Source organism: Sorex araneus, chromosome 3 (assembly GCF_027595985.1).
Source record: "Sorex araneus isolate mSorAra2 chromosome 3, mSorAra2.pri, whole genome shotgun sequence".
NCBI lineage: Eukaryota > Metazoa > Chordata > Mammalia > Eulipotyphla > Soricidae > Sorex > Sorex araneus.
Genome location: NC_073304.1, coordinates 183,805,294 through 183,821,199, shown reverse-complemented (window position 1 = coordinate 183,821,199; position 15,906 = coordinate 183,805,294). Strand labels below are relative to the sequence as shown.

General features: G+C 43.3%; 1 protein-coding gene across 2 annotated transcripts in view; it reads left to right on the top strand.

Annotated features, from left to right (window-relative positions):
- NTN1 (netrin 1) overlaps positions 1 to 15,906 on the top strand; it is a 263,946-nt gene that overhangs the window by 229,583 nt on the left and 18,457 nt on the right. For both annotated transcript variants that reach the window (XM_055131810.1, XM_055131809.1), the window contains exon 6: positions 15,186 to 15,260. In XM_055131810.1, the coding sequence (XP_054987785.1) occupies positions 15,186 to 15,260 (75 nt within the window). The remainder of the gene's footprint in view (positions 1 to 15,185; positions 15,261 to 15,906) is intronic.

The following is a 15,906-nucleotide window of genomic DNA, read 5'->3' as shown; positions in this document are numbered from 1 at the left end:
GTACTAAAAGTAACACACCACATTTAATGAGGTTTAAAGTAGAAGGCAACCAATCTCAGAGGGAATATATATATATATGTATACACATATATATACATATATACACATATATGTGTGTGTGCATGCGTGTGTGTGTGTTTGTGCACAAGGCTCAACCTTTAACAACATGTTAGTAATCTCTTATAGAAGGGCTTAATGGCTCCAGGGTGAAATACAACAATCTTCACACACTTTCCTCTAAGGAAACTTTTTGGATCATTTTCAGAAGATTATTCATAACAAGCAATACCAAATAAATTATTTTGGTTCTGCTATGGGGCAGGGTTTGGGGTTCAGGGTGGAAACATTCAAAATAAGGTGGTGGGAAGGTGTAATGGTGGTGGGATTGGTGTTCAAATATTAAATGTAATAAATTATTGTGAACAAAAAATAAACAATAAATAAAAATAAAGATGTCCATATTGGTCCTGAATCCATAAGCTACATAGAGTAAAATATAGGAAGAAATCTCCATGACATTGAAATGAGGTCATCTCTATGGATGGAATGCCACTGACCAAGCAAGTAGACGCAAAGATAAATAAGTGGGACCGTATTAAATTTAAAAGCTTCTGTACCTCAAAAGAAACGATGATCAGAATACAAATATTGCCCGCAGATTAGGAGAAACTATTGTTTCCACCACTCATTCAATGATGGCTAATATCCAAGATACACAAAGCACTAGTAGCAGGCTACCCCTAGTGGGGGAGAGTCAGAGTCATTGCCCATTGGTCATCGTGTTACTTTGACTTTTGAGGACAAAACTCCTGTGGGTAGCCTTGATCTGGAGGTAAAGGCAACTAGGAAATTGCCACTATTGGCTAGTAGCCTGGGGCACTGATTACTATCATGTGAGTATCAGAAAATGGCACTCTAACAATACTTGCTTAATAATACACACCATCTGTATATATGGGTAGGCAGCTCAAATGGGGCCTGAGGTGGAAAACACTGTGGTGACCCAGACTTGTCACCATTTCAGGTGTTCACACTAGAGAGGACTAAGCTCCACTTTGGACATTTGGATTGGACACAGCTGCCCTCTGAGGCTGAGGAAGGATTTTTCAGGTGGGGGCAGAATGATCCCCAAGGCTGTGTGGCTGGTAGCAGAGCAGGGTCTGTTACCCTACTGGAATCAGTCCCCCAGCTAAATTTTCAGTGTCTGGTGAGTACATAGGGCAGGTGACCAGGGGTCAAGAAAAAATTCTGGATATCCGGGAGCTTAGTTCAGCCTGCCAAGCTCTCATGCCTCCAATCAGAAGGCCTTTTACAATCCCAGTAACTCTGGGCAAGACACTTAATCTAATTACATGCTTTATTTGAGCCAATTTGTTTTCCAATCCATCTTGTCCAGCAAGAAGAAAGAGCAGCTGGAGACTCAGGGCACCCTCTTGTTCAACGTGGAGGAGGAACTACTTCCCCCCCTCATGTGGCCTCAACCTCTCTGGTCCTGGTCACCTCAGACCCCAACCCTCAATCAGACTGCATACTGCTCTGCCCCACAAGGAGGGGTCTGAGGTTGAACAGCAGCTTTTATCATAAAGAGAAAAATCCTTGCTTGGCATGCTGGGCTAGGTAAAAAGCACCCTCGTCAGCCCAGTTTAACTTCCAAGGATGAATTTGAGGGGAGGTGGCTGGTTCTCCCAACTCACTCTGGCCAAGAGCCTTCAGAATCCAAGCCCACTGTTTTAAATCTGCAAATATATTTATAATAAGGCAGTGAATTTAGAACTGTGTTATTAAAGTCCAAACAAAACACTGAAGTCCTTCAAACCTCCCTGGAGAGAGAAGATTTATCAGCTCCTGCCCTCTGCGCTCCATAGGGAAGAAGCTATTCTCGTCAGGCTTCTACTTTTGGGTGCTTCCCAGTTTTTCCAAAATTGTCTTTTTATACCTTTAATAATCTTTTTTTCAGAACCTTTTCTTTCCTGTAGACTCCCACGGGTAGGTTTTTCTGCCAGACTTGGTGTCTTCAGCCCTGGAACAAGAGGAGTGGGTAGAATTTATTGGGCCATTGGTCACTCTGCTGGCCACATGGTGGTAGCAAATGAGTCCCTTTTATTCAACTTATTCAACAAATATTTATTGAAGACTTGGATGTGTCGAGAGCCCTGGGGAGGGACGAGGGAACACAGAAGCAGTGTCATTTTTAGGGAGGAAGCTGGACAATAAACAAAACAAGTTGAAAAATGTCTAACTACTCTATAACAAGTGCTGGGAGTAACCAGCCCTAAAGATGTATCTGATTTTCAAAACAGCCAAACTTCAGTCTATCCATTCTTTTTGTTGGTGCTGGAGAGCACACCCAACAATGCTCAGGAGCTACTGCTGGCAGTGTTCAGAGGACCATGCAGTGCTTGGGGTTGAACTTGGGCTGTCCTATGCAAAGCCAGCACCTTAACTCCTGTGCTATGTTTCTGGTCCTAATCAGTCCATTCTTGAATGAAGTTATTTTTAAAATAAATTTTAATTGTACATGATAGGAGTAGCACAGTGGGTAGGGCATTTGCCTTGCACATGGCTGACCTGGGTTCGATTCCTCCATCCCTCTCAGAGAGCCTGGCAAGCTGAGTATCCTGCCTGCACGGCAGAGCTACCCATGGCATATTCGATATGCCAAAAACAGTAACAACAAGTCTCACAATGGAGACGTTACTGGTGCCCGCTCGAGCAAATCAATGAACAATGGGACAACCGTGCTACAATGCTATAGACTTTCTTGCTAGGGTTTCAAAGAGCATACTAAAAATAATGCTAGGTAATATTCTTGGTGCTTATCATGTCAGGTGTTACATCACTAGAAATTTGGAGGATTATATACTCTTGCCATCATTTAATCAGTGATGAGTCTGTAGTTCAGAGAAGCCCAGTAACTTGTCTGAAGACACACCAACTATAAGTCAGGATGCGAACATTCTGAGTTTCTCAACAATTTCCTTGAAATTTACCCCATAATCTTGCAGCCCGGAAGTTTACTAGTATTTCGAGATAAACCACTGCTACTATGCTATAGATTGAATTTTGGAAGGCAGTTAGAAATGATCTGTGTCCTGATAGACTTCCCCAAAACAGAGGCTCAGACCTCCAAAAGCCTTTGGATACATAATGAGAAGGGCTGCTTTCCAAATGACAGTTGCAAATACTAATACAGGCTTTTGACCTTCTGATTTTTGGTGCCACTCCAGCCTTCTCTAGTCAAATCTTGCCCTCCATTTTTGTCAGTGAGTTTAGCAGGCTTGAAAGATACCTAAACCCTTTCACTAGGCTTTCTTAACAATGAAAGGGTTCTCTCTAAGGTTATCTTCTCTTGCAAAGGAACCTGAGCGTGCCTTTTGTTATTTGTGAGTTGATCTGTCCAGGCAGGGCAATGCATTCAGCTTATTTTATACTGCCCTCTGTCACTCTGGGGGAACCAGAGTTTATTATCCAGTGAGTTCGCAAGTATTTAATGGTGACACACATTGTGTCAGGTGCTGGGACCAGCATCACTGTGGGGAAAGGAGACATGATCTCATTTTGAATTATGAGATGAGCACTGAGAACCTAGGAGGTACCAAGCTGTATTGGGGGATGGAAGGAAGACCGAAGGGAAGTGATGCAGAAGTGGGGTACAATAAAGGTCACTAGAGAAACACAAGGAAGGCCAGAGTGATGGCTGAGCTTGTGAAATTCTCACTGAGGAGTCTTTGGCCATTATAACACCCTTGGGGGTAGGTTCTTATCTTTTCTGTTGTCCTGCAAATAAGAGGATTCATAACCATTCATTGAAATGAAGGAAGAAATAGAAATGGAGAAAATGTCCCAAGACCTCAAGCCAGGTTCCTAATGCTGTTCATCTGGATGTTTTCTTGCAGTCTGTCTATGTGTAGCCCACTGAGGAGCCCCTAGAAGGGATCTTGGAAGCAGATGCACTTCTTTTTGAGAGCTTCATCATCAAGATCTCACCACACCAACTGGTTCTTGATTTGGGTCAATTTTGTAGTTTCTATTAGGGACTAGGGAAGCCTACATTCTCTCAGTTCTGAGTCCTTGTCACCTTGCACACTTATGTTTGCTGCTGCTTTGTCACATGTCATCATCCACTCACCATAATTGTGTTTGTTTGGGGGCCATATCTGGTAGTGCTCAGGGCTTACTCCTGGCCCTACACTCAGGGATCACTCCTGGTTGGATTTAATCCAAGGCATCTCATGGTATCCCAGCAGCACCAGGTGTGGCCATGGAAAACAAAACAAAAAAGTGGAATCTCACTGCCCCTCCCCCATTCCCTACCAGTCTCCCTGCTTCTTAGCCTTCTTTTGTTGGGGTGTGTCACTCTCTTGAGTCTGACTTTGCCCCATGTCTGCTTCTATAAAGCATCCTATTGGTCTATTTTTCTGAGTACTTCATGGAGCTATAATATGGCAACTTTGAAGCAAACGGGTTTTGTGTGTGTGTGTGTGTATGATTGAATGAATTGAATGAATGGTAAATTCATAGAAGTGGAGGTACTGCATCAAAGGTGTCTGTCTTTTCAGAATTTTTGCTCCCATGCTGCCAGCTGCAACTCAGAAATACTTGTGTTGTTTTGTATTCCGACCACATTATATGATTTTATCAGTTTGTAGGCAATTTTTTTCATATGTTGGCTTGTTTCATTTATTTATTTGCAATTGAATATTTTTATATCTTATCATTCTTCTCCTCTCATTTGACTTGCCTGAGAATTTTAGTTAATTGTCCCTTTTTGTTGATTTTCATAACTCTTTATATATTAAAGACACTGGCTATTGCAAACATTTGGGACTTTGGGTGGTTGGGGGCATACACAGCTAGTCTAAGGGATTACTCCAGACTCTGTTCAGGGGACCATATGAGATACTGGGGATCTAACCCAGATCAGTTGCAAAGCAAGTGTCTTACCCACTGTACTATCTCTCACCAATTTTGGGATTTTTAGAAATCCCTTTGCTATTAAAGATGGCAAGGTACCTCACACCCAGTTTCTCTGCCAGTTCATTGTTAGAGACCTCCTCATTTGAGGAATTCTCAGCTTTTCTGACCAGAGGTCAAAGTTAAATTATGCTCTCCATCAAGTGGAGCTGATAATGGCAGAACAGGTTGAGAACTCTCTGCACCTGTTCTCCTGGTCTGGATTTGTGTCTCGGGTTAGAGTGCTAAGGAGGGGAGAGTTGTAAATTGCCTGAACCTAGAACCAAGAGATGATGTTTAGCTTTGTAGACAGTGCCTCCTCCTCCTTCAGCAGTCTCCTGCATTGAAACCCATGCATGTCACCCACCAGTTATACCTACTGAAAAGTAGACTCAGCCTGAGGAATTCCATGTGGCTTTGTTATTCCAGATGAGATAGAACCCAAAACACTGTAGGCAGGCTGTTCGCACTGCTTCACTGTGATAGTGGACCAGATGAAATGGATGGAGCTATAGAGTGCCCTTGTAGCCCAAAACTCTTGAGTTCTTTTATTTTGCACCAGAAGAGACCAGGAGCTCATGTTCAACCACAGAGGCTGAAGCTCAACCACCCCCAACACCATATCCCTGTCCTGGGGATGGACTGTAATGGTTGGGTGTTCCTCAGGCACTACCTCTCTTCCCCACCTTCCCAAGTCTGGCAGCCCAGAAACAGAGAGACAGAGGGTGCTGCTGAGATGAGACCTGTCAGCAGCAGCTCCTCTCCCTGCTCCAAGGGAGTTGCCAGATGCAGCGGTCCTGGCTCCAAGCACTGGGCTTCTGGGCACCGCCTGCCATATGCTGGGTGATGAGCTTCTATCTGGTGAGCAGTCCTACTCAGCAGGATTTTTGGCACCTGGGACACAGGAGTCAAACCAAAGGGGTGAGCTAAAAAGGTGGAAGAAGAAAAGGGAGGAACTTGGCCATCGGGACTGGGCCTGCAGGGCCCTCTGGGGCTCTTGGCTGTAGCTTGGTCAGGGTAGCAGGTGGGGCAGGGGGGTTGGGAATAGGAGGGTCATCTGCTCCCAGGAGTAGCTGAGATGCCAGCCAGTCAGGATGGACCTGCTGAGCTGCAGATGGTGGCTCCGGGTCTTCATAGTCTCCTTGCAACAAGGCATATCCTGAGTGGGTACCAGGCAGTGCCTATGTACTGCTTCAATACTTCCCATCACCCTGAAAGGGGAAAAAGAGAGGGTGCTGATGCAGGGCCCTGAAACACCTTCCAGTAGACACTGGCCTCAACTTAAGGTTCCCTAAGAGAGAGAAGCAGCAAGCTTCCTGCAGACCTCTGACTGATTTTTCCTGTGTGGCACAGGCTGCTAGATCAGAGCTACAGGGCCCCATCCTGGGTGGAGTAAGGATAGGAAGCGGCCAGACATAAATGATTGGGACTCTGTTGGTAAATTCTCAGCTGGTCTACAACACCTGTGTATAGGTTTAAGTTGGATTTTATGGTTGAACCATACAAAATGATATTTTTAAGTTAAACTGTGTTTAATATTTTGGTACTTTCATGTGGTTCATTCTGATAGCTTTTCATCCTTTTCTGTTTCTATAAATCAAACAGTATGAAAATGATGTGTCCTTTCATTGTTTACATAGTTCCAGCCTCAGAAACCATCCGGATCCAGATATTTTTAAGAACATTTATTTATTTAGATTTAATATATCTTCTAAACCAGCTTGGTATTTGTCTTACTAAAATGTAATATATTTCATTCATATGTCCAATATTTTAGTTTTAAGCTATAACTCAAAATTTTCTCCTTTTTTTCATAATTAGACATGATAATGTCTAATTTTTTTTTTTTGCTTTTTGGGTCACACCCGGCGATGCACAGGGGTTACTCCTAGCTCTGCACTCAGGAATCACTCCCGGTGGTGCTCAGGGGACCATATGGGATGCTGGGATTTGAACCCAGTATGCCACGTGCAAGGCAAACGCCCTACCCGCTGTGCTATCACTTCAGCCCCAGATAATGTCTAATTTTTAAAAACTTTTTAGAGCATTACAAAGCAATTCATGATTGAATTTCAGTCATACAGTATTCCAACCCCCATCTCTCCACCAGTGTACATTTCCCAGCACCAACCAGTATCCCCATGATCTCTCCCATCACCCCTACCCCCTACCCCCACCCCCCACCCTTTGTCTGACTCTTTGGCAGGTACTTTCCTTCTCTCTCTCTCTCTCTCTCTCTCTCTCTCTCTCTCTTTCTCTCTCTCTCTCTCCCTCTCTCCATTTGGGCGTTGCGGTTTGCAGTATTGATACTGAGAGGTTATCAAGAATATCCCTTGATATTCTTGATATATCCCTTGATAACCTACTTTTAACCCTCAGATCTTGTCCAGCATGATCATTCCCAGCTATAGTCAGAATCTGGAAACAACCCGAGTGCCCAAGAACAGACGAATGGATAAAGAAACTATGGCACGTCTACACAATGGAATACTATACAGCTGTCAGGAAAAAAGAACTCATGAAATTTGCCTATGAATGGATGGACATGGAGAGCATGATGCTGAGTGAAATGAGTCAGAAGGAAAAGGACAGATATAGAATGACTGCATTCATTTGTGGTATATAAAATATATGTGTGCCTAACATTGGAACTGGAGGGGCAAGGATCTTAAAACCCAAAGTACGAGAAGTGTTTCTGTTGAATGTAATGCTCCGTGAATGCTTGGTTTATCAAGCACCCAAATGCATTTGTGTAGTAGGAAATGTAAGTGGGATGGCAAATGGCATTCTATTATCTTCTGATTCTAGCACTTTCAAGTGAGCTGTTGCGCTCTGTATCATGTTGTAGCTTTTAGGAAAGAGAGGAATGTTGCTTACAAGGGGTCATCTGGTTGGTTGTTTTAAACTACAAGTTAGCCTTTGATTCAAGTATTTTAAGTCTTTGTTTTCTCAAACTAAGTGCTTGCTGTTCCCAAATACGCAAGAATAACTTTTACACTCCCTTCCCCCTCCACTTGACTCCCCCTCCCTCCCCACCCCCTCACCCCCCACTTGTTGATTGGCTTTGCAGAAATAAAGTTTTAAAATATAAAATATATTTATATGTGTGTGTATATATATGGACTGGAGCAATAGCACAGCAGGTAGGGCATTTGCCTTGCACGCAGCCGACCAGTGTACATTTCCCAGCACCAACCAGTATCCCCATGATTTCTCCACCCCTCTCGGAGAGCCTGGCAAGCTACCAAGAGTATTTTGCCTGCATGGCAGAGCCTGGCAAGCTACCTGTGGCATATCCGATATGCCAAAAACAGTAACAACAAGTCTCACAATGGAGACATTTCTGGTGCCCGTTCGAGCAAATCAGTGAGCAACAGGATGACAGTGATACAGTGATATATATGTATGTATATGTATATATATATGTATATATATATTAGAAGAATAATATCCATGGTCAGGGTAAACAGGGGTTAGGAGGACTGGTCAATGGTTGGATCTAACCATAAGCATGTGTGGAGCTGAGGATAGGTAAGATAGAGAAGAGAGAGATATGACATGATAGTGTTGTATCTGTTTCTTTGTAAGTTTCTTTTGGAGTTTTGTTCAGAATTAATTCTTGGTTATATTGATAAATTTGGAGATTATTTTAATATTCAAATTTATTTCTACTTGTTATTGATTCCTTCTGCTTTCTTCAGGGTTTGCTTTTCCTTTTTTCTAACTCTTGAAATTGTATAATAATCTTTATTTATTTTTATTATTTTTTGTTTAACAGTAATTATTATTTTGGGCAAAATGTAACCTATACAATTTTAGCTTCTTGGAATTAATTTAGCATTATTTTACTTTTTTTTGGGGGGGGGTCACACCTGGCGATGCAGAGGGGTTACTCCTGGCTCTGCACTCAGTAATTACCCCTGGCGGTGCTCAGGGGACCATATGGGACATTGGGAATCGAACCTGGGTCGGCCGTGTGCAAGGCAAACGCCCTACCCGCTGTGCTATCACTCCAGCCCCAGTATTATTTTACTTTTGAATGTTTGTACATTTTTATCTTTTTAGCATGTTAAAATTAATATCCGAGCAGGCTTGGAGGTCTCAGCCCCGGGTCCCACACACCTGGGTTCCTCTGCCTGTACCTTTATGCATGAGGCTCATCTGAATGTGTGGAGAGGGGCCTTGAGCATGGCTGTGGCTAGGCTCCAGAGGTCTTCGGCCACTGGGAGCGCTGCTGGTGGGGAGGGAAACTGGAACCTATCCCCTCTGAGGGGACCCCGGGGAAAACAGCCAGGCGTGCAGGCAAGAGACCCGGGGCTGAGACCTCCAAGCCTGCTCGGATTGGGACTAGGCCTCTTCCGCCCAGATTTCCCATTTTCGAGTAGCTAGGTGGTCACACCCAGGGACTGCCCCCGGCCCCCTGTGTAATCCCATCAGAGGCCCATCCAGAGATTTAAAAGCAAGCTCCAGGAAGAAAGCAACGCAGAGAGTCTCTTGCCCAAGTGTCTGGCTGTCTTTAGAAGCACACTTTTGTTTGTTTGTTTTTCGGGTCACACCCAGCAATGCTCAAGGTTTACTCCTGGCTCTGAACTCAGGGATCACTCCTGGTGGTGTGCAGAGAACCATATGGGGTGCCAGAGATTGAACCTACGTTGGCTGCTTGCAAGGCACTATCACTCCAGTGATATTCTGGAGTGATATTCTGTAAAATTAAATTTTAAAGAATATTCTTTAAAATTAAATATTTTTTGCTTTGAATTTCTTTTTATTTTTTAATTAAAGAACTGTGATTTACAAAGTTAATAAAAGATAGTTACAAAGATAGCTGAGTTTTCTCGGCATATATTATTTCAACACCAATCCCACCATCAGTGTTCCCATATTTTCTCCCCACCCCAACCCGCATCCTATTCCCACCCGTCAACTTGACGGGCACATTACAAAGTTTCAGTGGTTTTAGCTTAGATTTGATGTTTTCAGTTTTGTTGAGTCTGGATATATTACTATACCACTCACCCACATCACTGGTATAACTGAAGCCCTGATGATTGTTTACCCACTACTTTCCATTTTCTTCTTCCTCATCTTAATTTCTTTTTTTTTCTGTTCTTTTTCTCTCTAAACACTAGGGTGAAGGGTGATCTAGGCACCCCTGACCCTTTTAATAAAGTACATTTCCTCATCCAGTATTCTATATACCTATATGCCAAAGATAAGTGAGATAATCCTGTGTTTGTCTTTCTTCTGCTTACTTTATTTAACATGACATCTTCCGGTTCCAACCACATTTCAGCAAATTGTATGCAGCTGCACAGTATTCCATCATATATATATATATATATATATATATATATATATATATATCTCCCATCTTCATAATCCATTCTTCTAATGTTGGACACCTAGGTTGATTCCCTATCATAGCTATTTCACTGAGTGCAGCAATAAATAATAATATGCAAATGACCTTTTGAGAATGTTTTTATGTCCTGAGGGTAGATTGCTGGGTCATAGGCAGTTCAATTCTAAGTTTATTGAGAACTCTCCATACTGTTTTCCACAGAGGTTGTACCAGACACCATTCCCACAGGCAGCAGATGAGATTTCCTTTCTCATCGCATGTCTGCAAACACAGATTGTTTCTCCTAACTGAGCATTTTTTTCATGTGCCTTCTGGCCATACACTTGTCTTCCTCTGAGAAGTGTGTACTCATTTCCTCTCCCCATTCTTTGATAGGGTATTTGAATTTTTACTTTTGGTTGACCTTTGTGACTCCTCTATATATAATCTGGATTTCAACCCTTTACCTGACATACTGAATGCAAATATTTTCCTCATTCAGCCAGCTTTAGCCTGTGTTTTTTTTTTCTCTTTTTTCTTCTTTTGGCATGCAGAAGTTTTTAAATTTTATGTAGTCCCATTTGTTTGTTTTTATTGTGTTGCCTTTGTTAGTGGTATCAGATAACTGAAGACACCTTTGAAGTCAAAATCTTGAAACAATCTGCCTGTAAGGTTTCCCTCAATACTTTGTAGTTTCTGGTTGGATCTCAGGGTCTTCCATCCACTTTGAATTGACTTTTGCATGACTTTTGATTGCTTTCTCCTCTGATTAATTCTATGCATATAAGAATGAGACAGCTTTTTATATGTAGACTTTGTAGCTGGCTGCTGTGCTTGCTGTATTGGTTTTTTGTTTCTAGGGCTCACTCCTGGTGGTGCTGAGGTGACTGTACGCACTGCCAGGGATCGAAAACAGATTGGCCAAGTGCAAGGCCTTACCCACTGTACTGTTTCTCCAGTTCCCTATATCTTTTTAATCTGCAGTCCTTTTCTTGTGCACTTGTATGTCAGTCTTTAGATCAGGAATCCTATCTTTGATTTATTAGGGCGGGGTGGGGAGGGGATCTTTGATCCTTATTTCCATTCCTTTGGCCTTTGCTACAGGTGTTGCAACCAGGTGTTACCTCTACATTTCCTTGTGGTTTTGTTATTTTTCTCTCATTTGTCTTTTTTCCCTATGATTTTTGTGAGTTTCTACAATATATTCTACATGCGTCTAACTTTGTTTTCTTTGATAGCATTTCTCTTTATTTCTTCTAAAGTGTCTTTTAGTTCGGGCCTGGATTTTTGGGTGTTGGTTTAGGTTTTTGTCTCTCTGATTGTTCTTTTTCTCACTAGTTTCCCTTTTGCATCATAACATTCAGTCCAATCTTCCCATTTAAGTTTCCTTTTCCTTCCTAGAGGTCAAACCTTTGTAAAACATTTAAATCTGCCTTGCTCGTTTGGTTACATATTTTCTCTAGTTTTTTTTTTTTTAACTACAGACACAGTTGGAATAATTGTGATAGAAACCTTTTATGGCCTGCAGAGCCTGAATATTTACTGTTTGGCTTTTTGCAAACAGAATTTCAGATCCCTGCTCTAGCATGACAGCTAGATTCCCATCTTAAGACCCAGCAGGGAAATGTTTGCTATCCCATCTCTGAGTCTTAATTTTTGCCAGTCTGTTCCCTTGATTCACCTTTTTTCCATCCTTACTGCTGGATTTTCTTATTCTCTACCTCACTGATTTAGAAAAAACATATATACCAATTCAAATACCCAACACCATTACTTCAGTTCCCTACCTTACCATAACTTTCCCTTCCTGGAAGGACACTATCATATGGACCTTGCCCACTATCTGCCCATTTGTTTTCTGGTTGTTGCGTCTTTCACCCTGCTTTTCAGGGCCTTTCTGTTCATTAAACATAGAGTTATGTCCTGAGGTAAAACCTGGATAGGTTTTTCATGTTCCACCACCATCTGCCTTTAGTTACTAGAGATTGCTCCCAGATTCCAGCATTGGATCATCTATCAGTATAGTTTTTTGGCATGAGTGTGATTTTTTTTTTCATTTTTTTCCTTTGTCTTTATAGCTCTTTTTGAACAGAACAAGTAGAGACAACTTGGGTGGCTGCCAAGTAGATGCCATATTGAAGGAGCCAAAGCTGCATTTTAAAGCTGTGTTTGTTCATCTTCATCTTGATGCATTTTCCGTTGCTTTGTATATTTGATAAAAATAGAAAACACAAAAATAATTTCTTTATCCAGGGACCACTTGTTCAGTGACCTCAGTTCTCTGGAATACAACCAAAACAAAGAGTCTACAACCAGCCAGAAAACTGCCACAGTGTCCATGTTCTGAAGGTTATTCACTTTACCCAAAGGAGTACATTCAGTCTCTTACTCCAAGACAGTTTATCCATGTTTTATGTACAATTCTAATAGTCTTGGTCTTTCTATTTTCCTTTCTTTTAGCTAAATTATAATCGGCAGATCATAAGGGAATAAGGGACATTTTACACCAGCACACTGACCTGGCTGACAGAAAGTAGAGGTGCAGGACCCCCAGTAAAAACCATGAATGCCAACCCCTGTGCTCACTGTTTCCTGCACTTGAGTATATCTGCATGAACACTAGTATGAGTCAGTAACCACTGATCTGGGCTTTTCCTCTTCGTTGCTGAGGTTTCTGTGTAAGACCACAGGGATACTATCCTATTTCTCTATATCCACCCAGCTATATTTGTTCGAAAGTGGTGTTGACCCTGGTGGTACTTTAGAATCACCAGAGGAACTTAAAAATATGGTCTGAAACAACGAAATGAAACCCTCTTTGGTAGGAATCAGATATCAGTGTTTGTATTAAACTGCTTGGTGAATCCACTGTGAGAAACGGGGCATTAGGAGCCTCGATTCAGTTTCGTCTTTATGCAAACAGGGCTCATTGGCAGGGTCAAAGAGCAGTGCCATGCTTCCTCAGTGTTGTGTTAGGGGCTGCCTTGACTGAGTTCTTGATTTGCATACAGACAGGTATGATTTGTCAAGTATTGTTTGAAGCAGCCCCCACCATCTGATTAGACATTAAGAGGACATTAAGTGCCACTGTGGGATGCCAGTGCACTTGATCTGTGTGTTTAGACTACCTTCACCTGGTTCTCCTCTACCTCTTGCGCTTGGTCAGGGTAGAACAAAGTCTCTCTATATGGCCCCTTCCCTGTGTCCGGGGAGATTCCTTACCCCGCTAACCAAACCATCCATCAGGAGGGTCTGCACTGTGGACTCCAGTGCTTTAAGGAACCTGAAGGAGACTAATAAACTAGAGTCCTCTAGAAGCTGGTATTGAAGACAGCCATGGACTGCCAGGCTTCAGTCTCCTGGAACAGTAGGATGGAGCTGTTGTGAAATCTGAGATTCAGTTTATCCTGGGACAACAAAGGAGGCAGCCACCTTAAGTACCAGACGCTGACTCTGGGGTCATATCTCCTGAATAGTCCCTCAGAGCTAACCTGTCAACTGTGGAGCAGGCACCTGTGGGAGGCCCAGCCTTCTATCCTGGCTTTGCCCTGAGTTTCTCTGCACTCTTACTTCCACATTGACCTTGTTTTACCTCTCTGCAGTATGGGTCCTATGTGTACGTGTATTAGTGTATGTGCATGTATACTCATGCACGTGCATGCACAAGCCCTGTTTCCCTTCCTCCCTTCTGCTCTCTCTTATCATGTTACTCACGGGCACACACTTCCTGGTCACTTCTACCAATCTATGCTAGCACTGTGCAGAGAAAAATATGGAGCTTAATGCTGCTTGCATTGAAGGGAGGAGTAAACATCTGGGGATATTTATTGCCAGTGTGACATGGCACAAACCAGTGTTAAGTTGAGTATGGCACCTGAGACCCTAGTTAAAGTGGACTAGCATCTCAGATGCACTGGATAGGTGCCTCAGTTTTCTTAACTGCAGGACAAGAGTATATACATCATGTACATTGATGTGAGGACCCACACATCAAGAGTTGGATAAGATCCAGTGTTAAGAAAGCAGTCTGGCGTGGCTTTTTGAGGCTCTGGGGTGGCCTGTCATCTTGCTGAGTATCTCAAATGGAATTCAGAATAGAATTGCAGCTCTGTATCCAAAGAGTGGAAAGAACTGTCAGGGTGGGCATTTGCATTTGGTGGGTTAATACAGGCCATCCTCAGGAGAATCAAGCCCCATAGCAAGCAGGCCTCAGAAACTCGCACATCCTTCACTTCTTGTGCACAGGCTGTGGGAAGCCCCATAGAGATACCCACATTGTGGATACCTCACAGTGATATCCAGTGGCTACAGGCACAGCATCCATTCCTCTCAGCAGTAGGGCCCATTAGAACTGAACTCTTCTTCGTGGGGCATTTTATTTGCACACTCCAGTAGAGTGGACACCAAAGGGGTTTTCTTATGCTTCATGGGCTGCTAATTTCCTCTGTGACCTCTTTTGTTGGGGTCTGACCCCAGCCAGAGGCTCCACACCATGAAAGCCAGCGCCTGACACAGAACCAGCGTGAGGGTGACAATGAGGCCTCTATCAGCTTTAATCAGGCTCCAGTTGTGTCTTAAGAACAGGGGGAATTTGTGTGGTGCTCAGAAGCCCTGGGTGGCATAATAGAGGAGCCGCCAAGTCCCTCGCAGAGACCAGGAGGGCTGCAGGCAGCGGCTCAAGGATCTGTCAGGCCAGAGGGGGTGGATGGGGCATGTTTTGTCCCAGGGGCCTCTTTAGAAGGCCCAGCCTACCCTGAATGACTGCTGGTTTGTGTGGCCCATGGCTATCACAAGCCTCTGGGTATTGTGGGCCTCCTGCGCCTCCCTCCAGCCTATTTGTTGCCAGCCTAATTAGGTTTTTTGTCTGTGCTTTTCCCTCCCCTTCTTGCAGATTGTGATTCCTACTGCAAGGCCTCGAAAGGGAAGCTGAAGATTAACATGAAAAAGTACTGCAAGAAGGATTACGGTGAGTGAGAGTTCCCTTGTCTGGTGGGGAGGGCACCATGTGGCCTGCAGGAAGCAGGAATTGGGGTGCAAGTGGCCTTGGGTGGGTAGTGGTCATGAAATCTCTCTGTCGGATCCCATGCATAGGAATTTCCTACAGAGTGGGAGGACAGTGGCTGCCTCTCCCTCTCATCCTGCAGAAAGGTACCAGGGCCAGAGAGACCTGCTTGAGGCTGGGATTCTCCACTGGCTTCTGGCCTTTGTGCAATACTTGTAGCCACAATTCACTTTTTTTTATGTGTCATTTGTTTAGTGACATTATACTTGAACCTCTTTTGCTCAAAGTGGGATTCTCCAGATATATATGTATATTAAAAAGGAGGGGTGTTTGGGAGCTTCATGGTGTGTTGGAAATTCAGATTCTTGTTTTTGTTGTTGCTAAGAAACATTTTTATTTATTTGTTTGTTTTACTGAATCATCGTGAGATACAGAGTTACAAAGCTGTTCATGGTCGGGTTTCAGTCATACTGTATTCTAACATCTGAACCGGTGTGTACTTCCCACCACCAGTGTCCCCGGTTTCCCTCCCACTGCCCTCCCTACAGCCTTTCTCTATGGCAGGCACTTTCCTTCTCTCTGTTCCTCTTTTTTGCTCTCTCTTTATCCT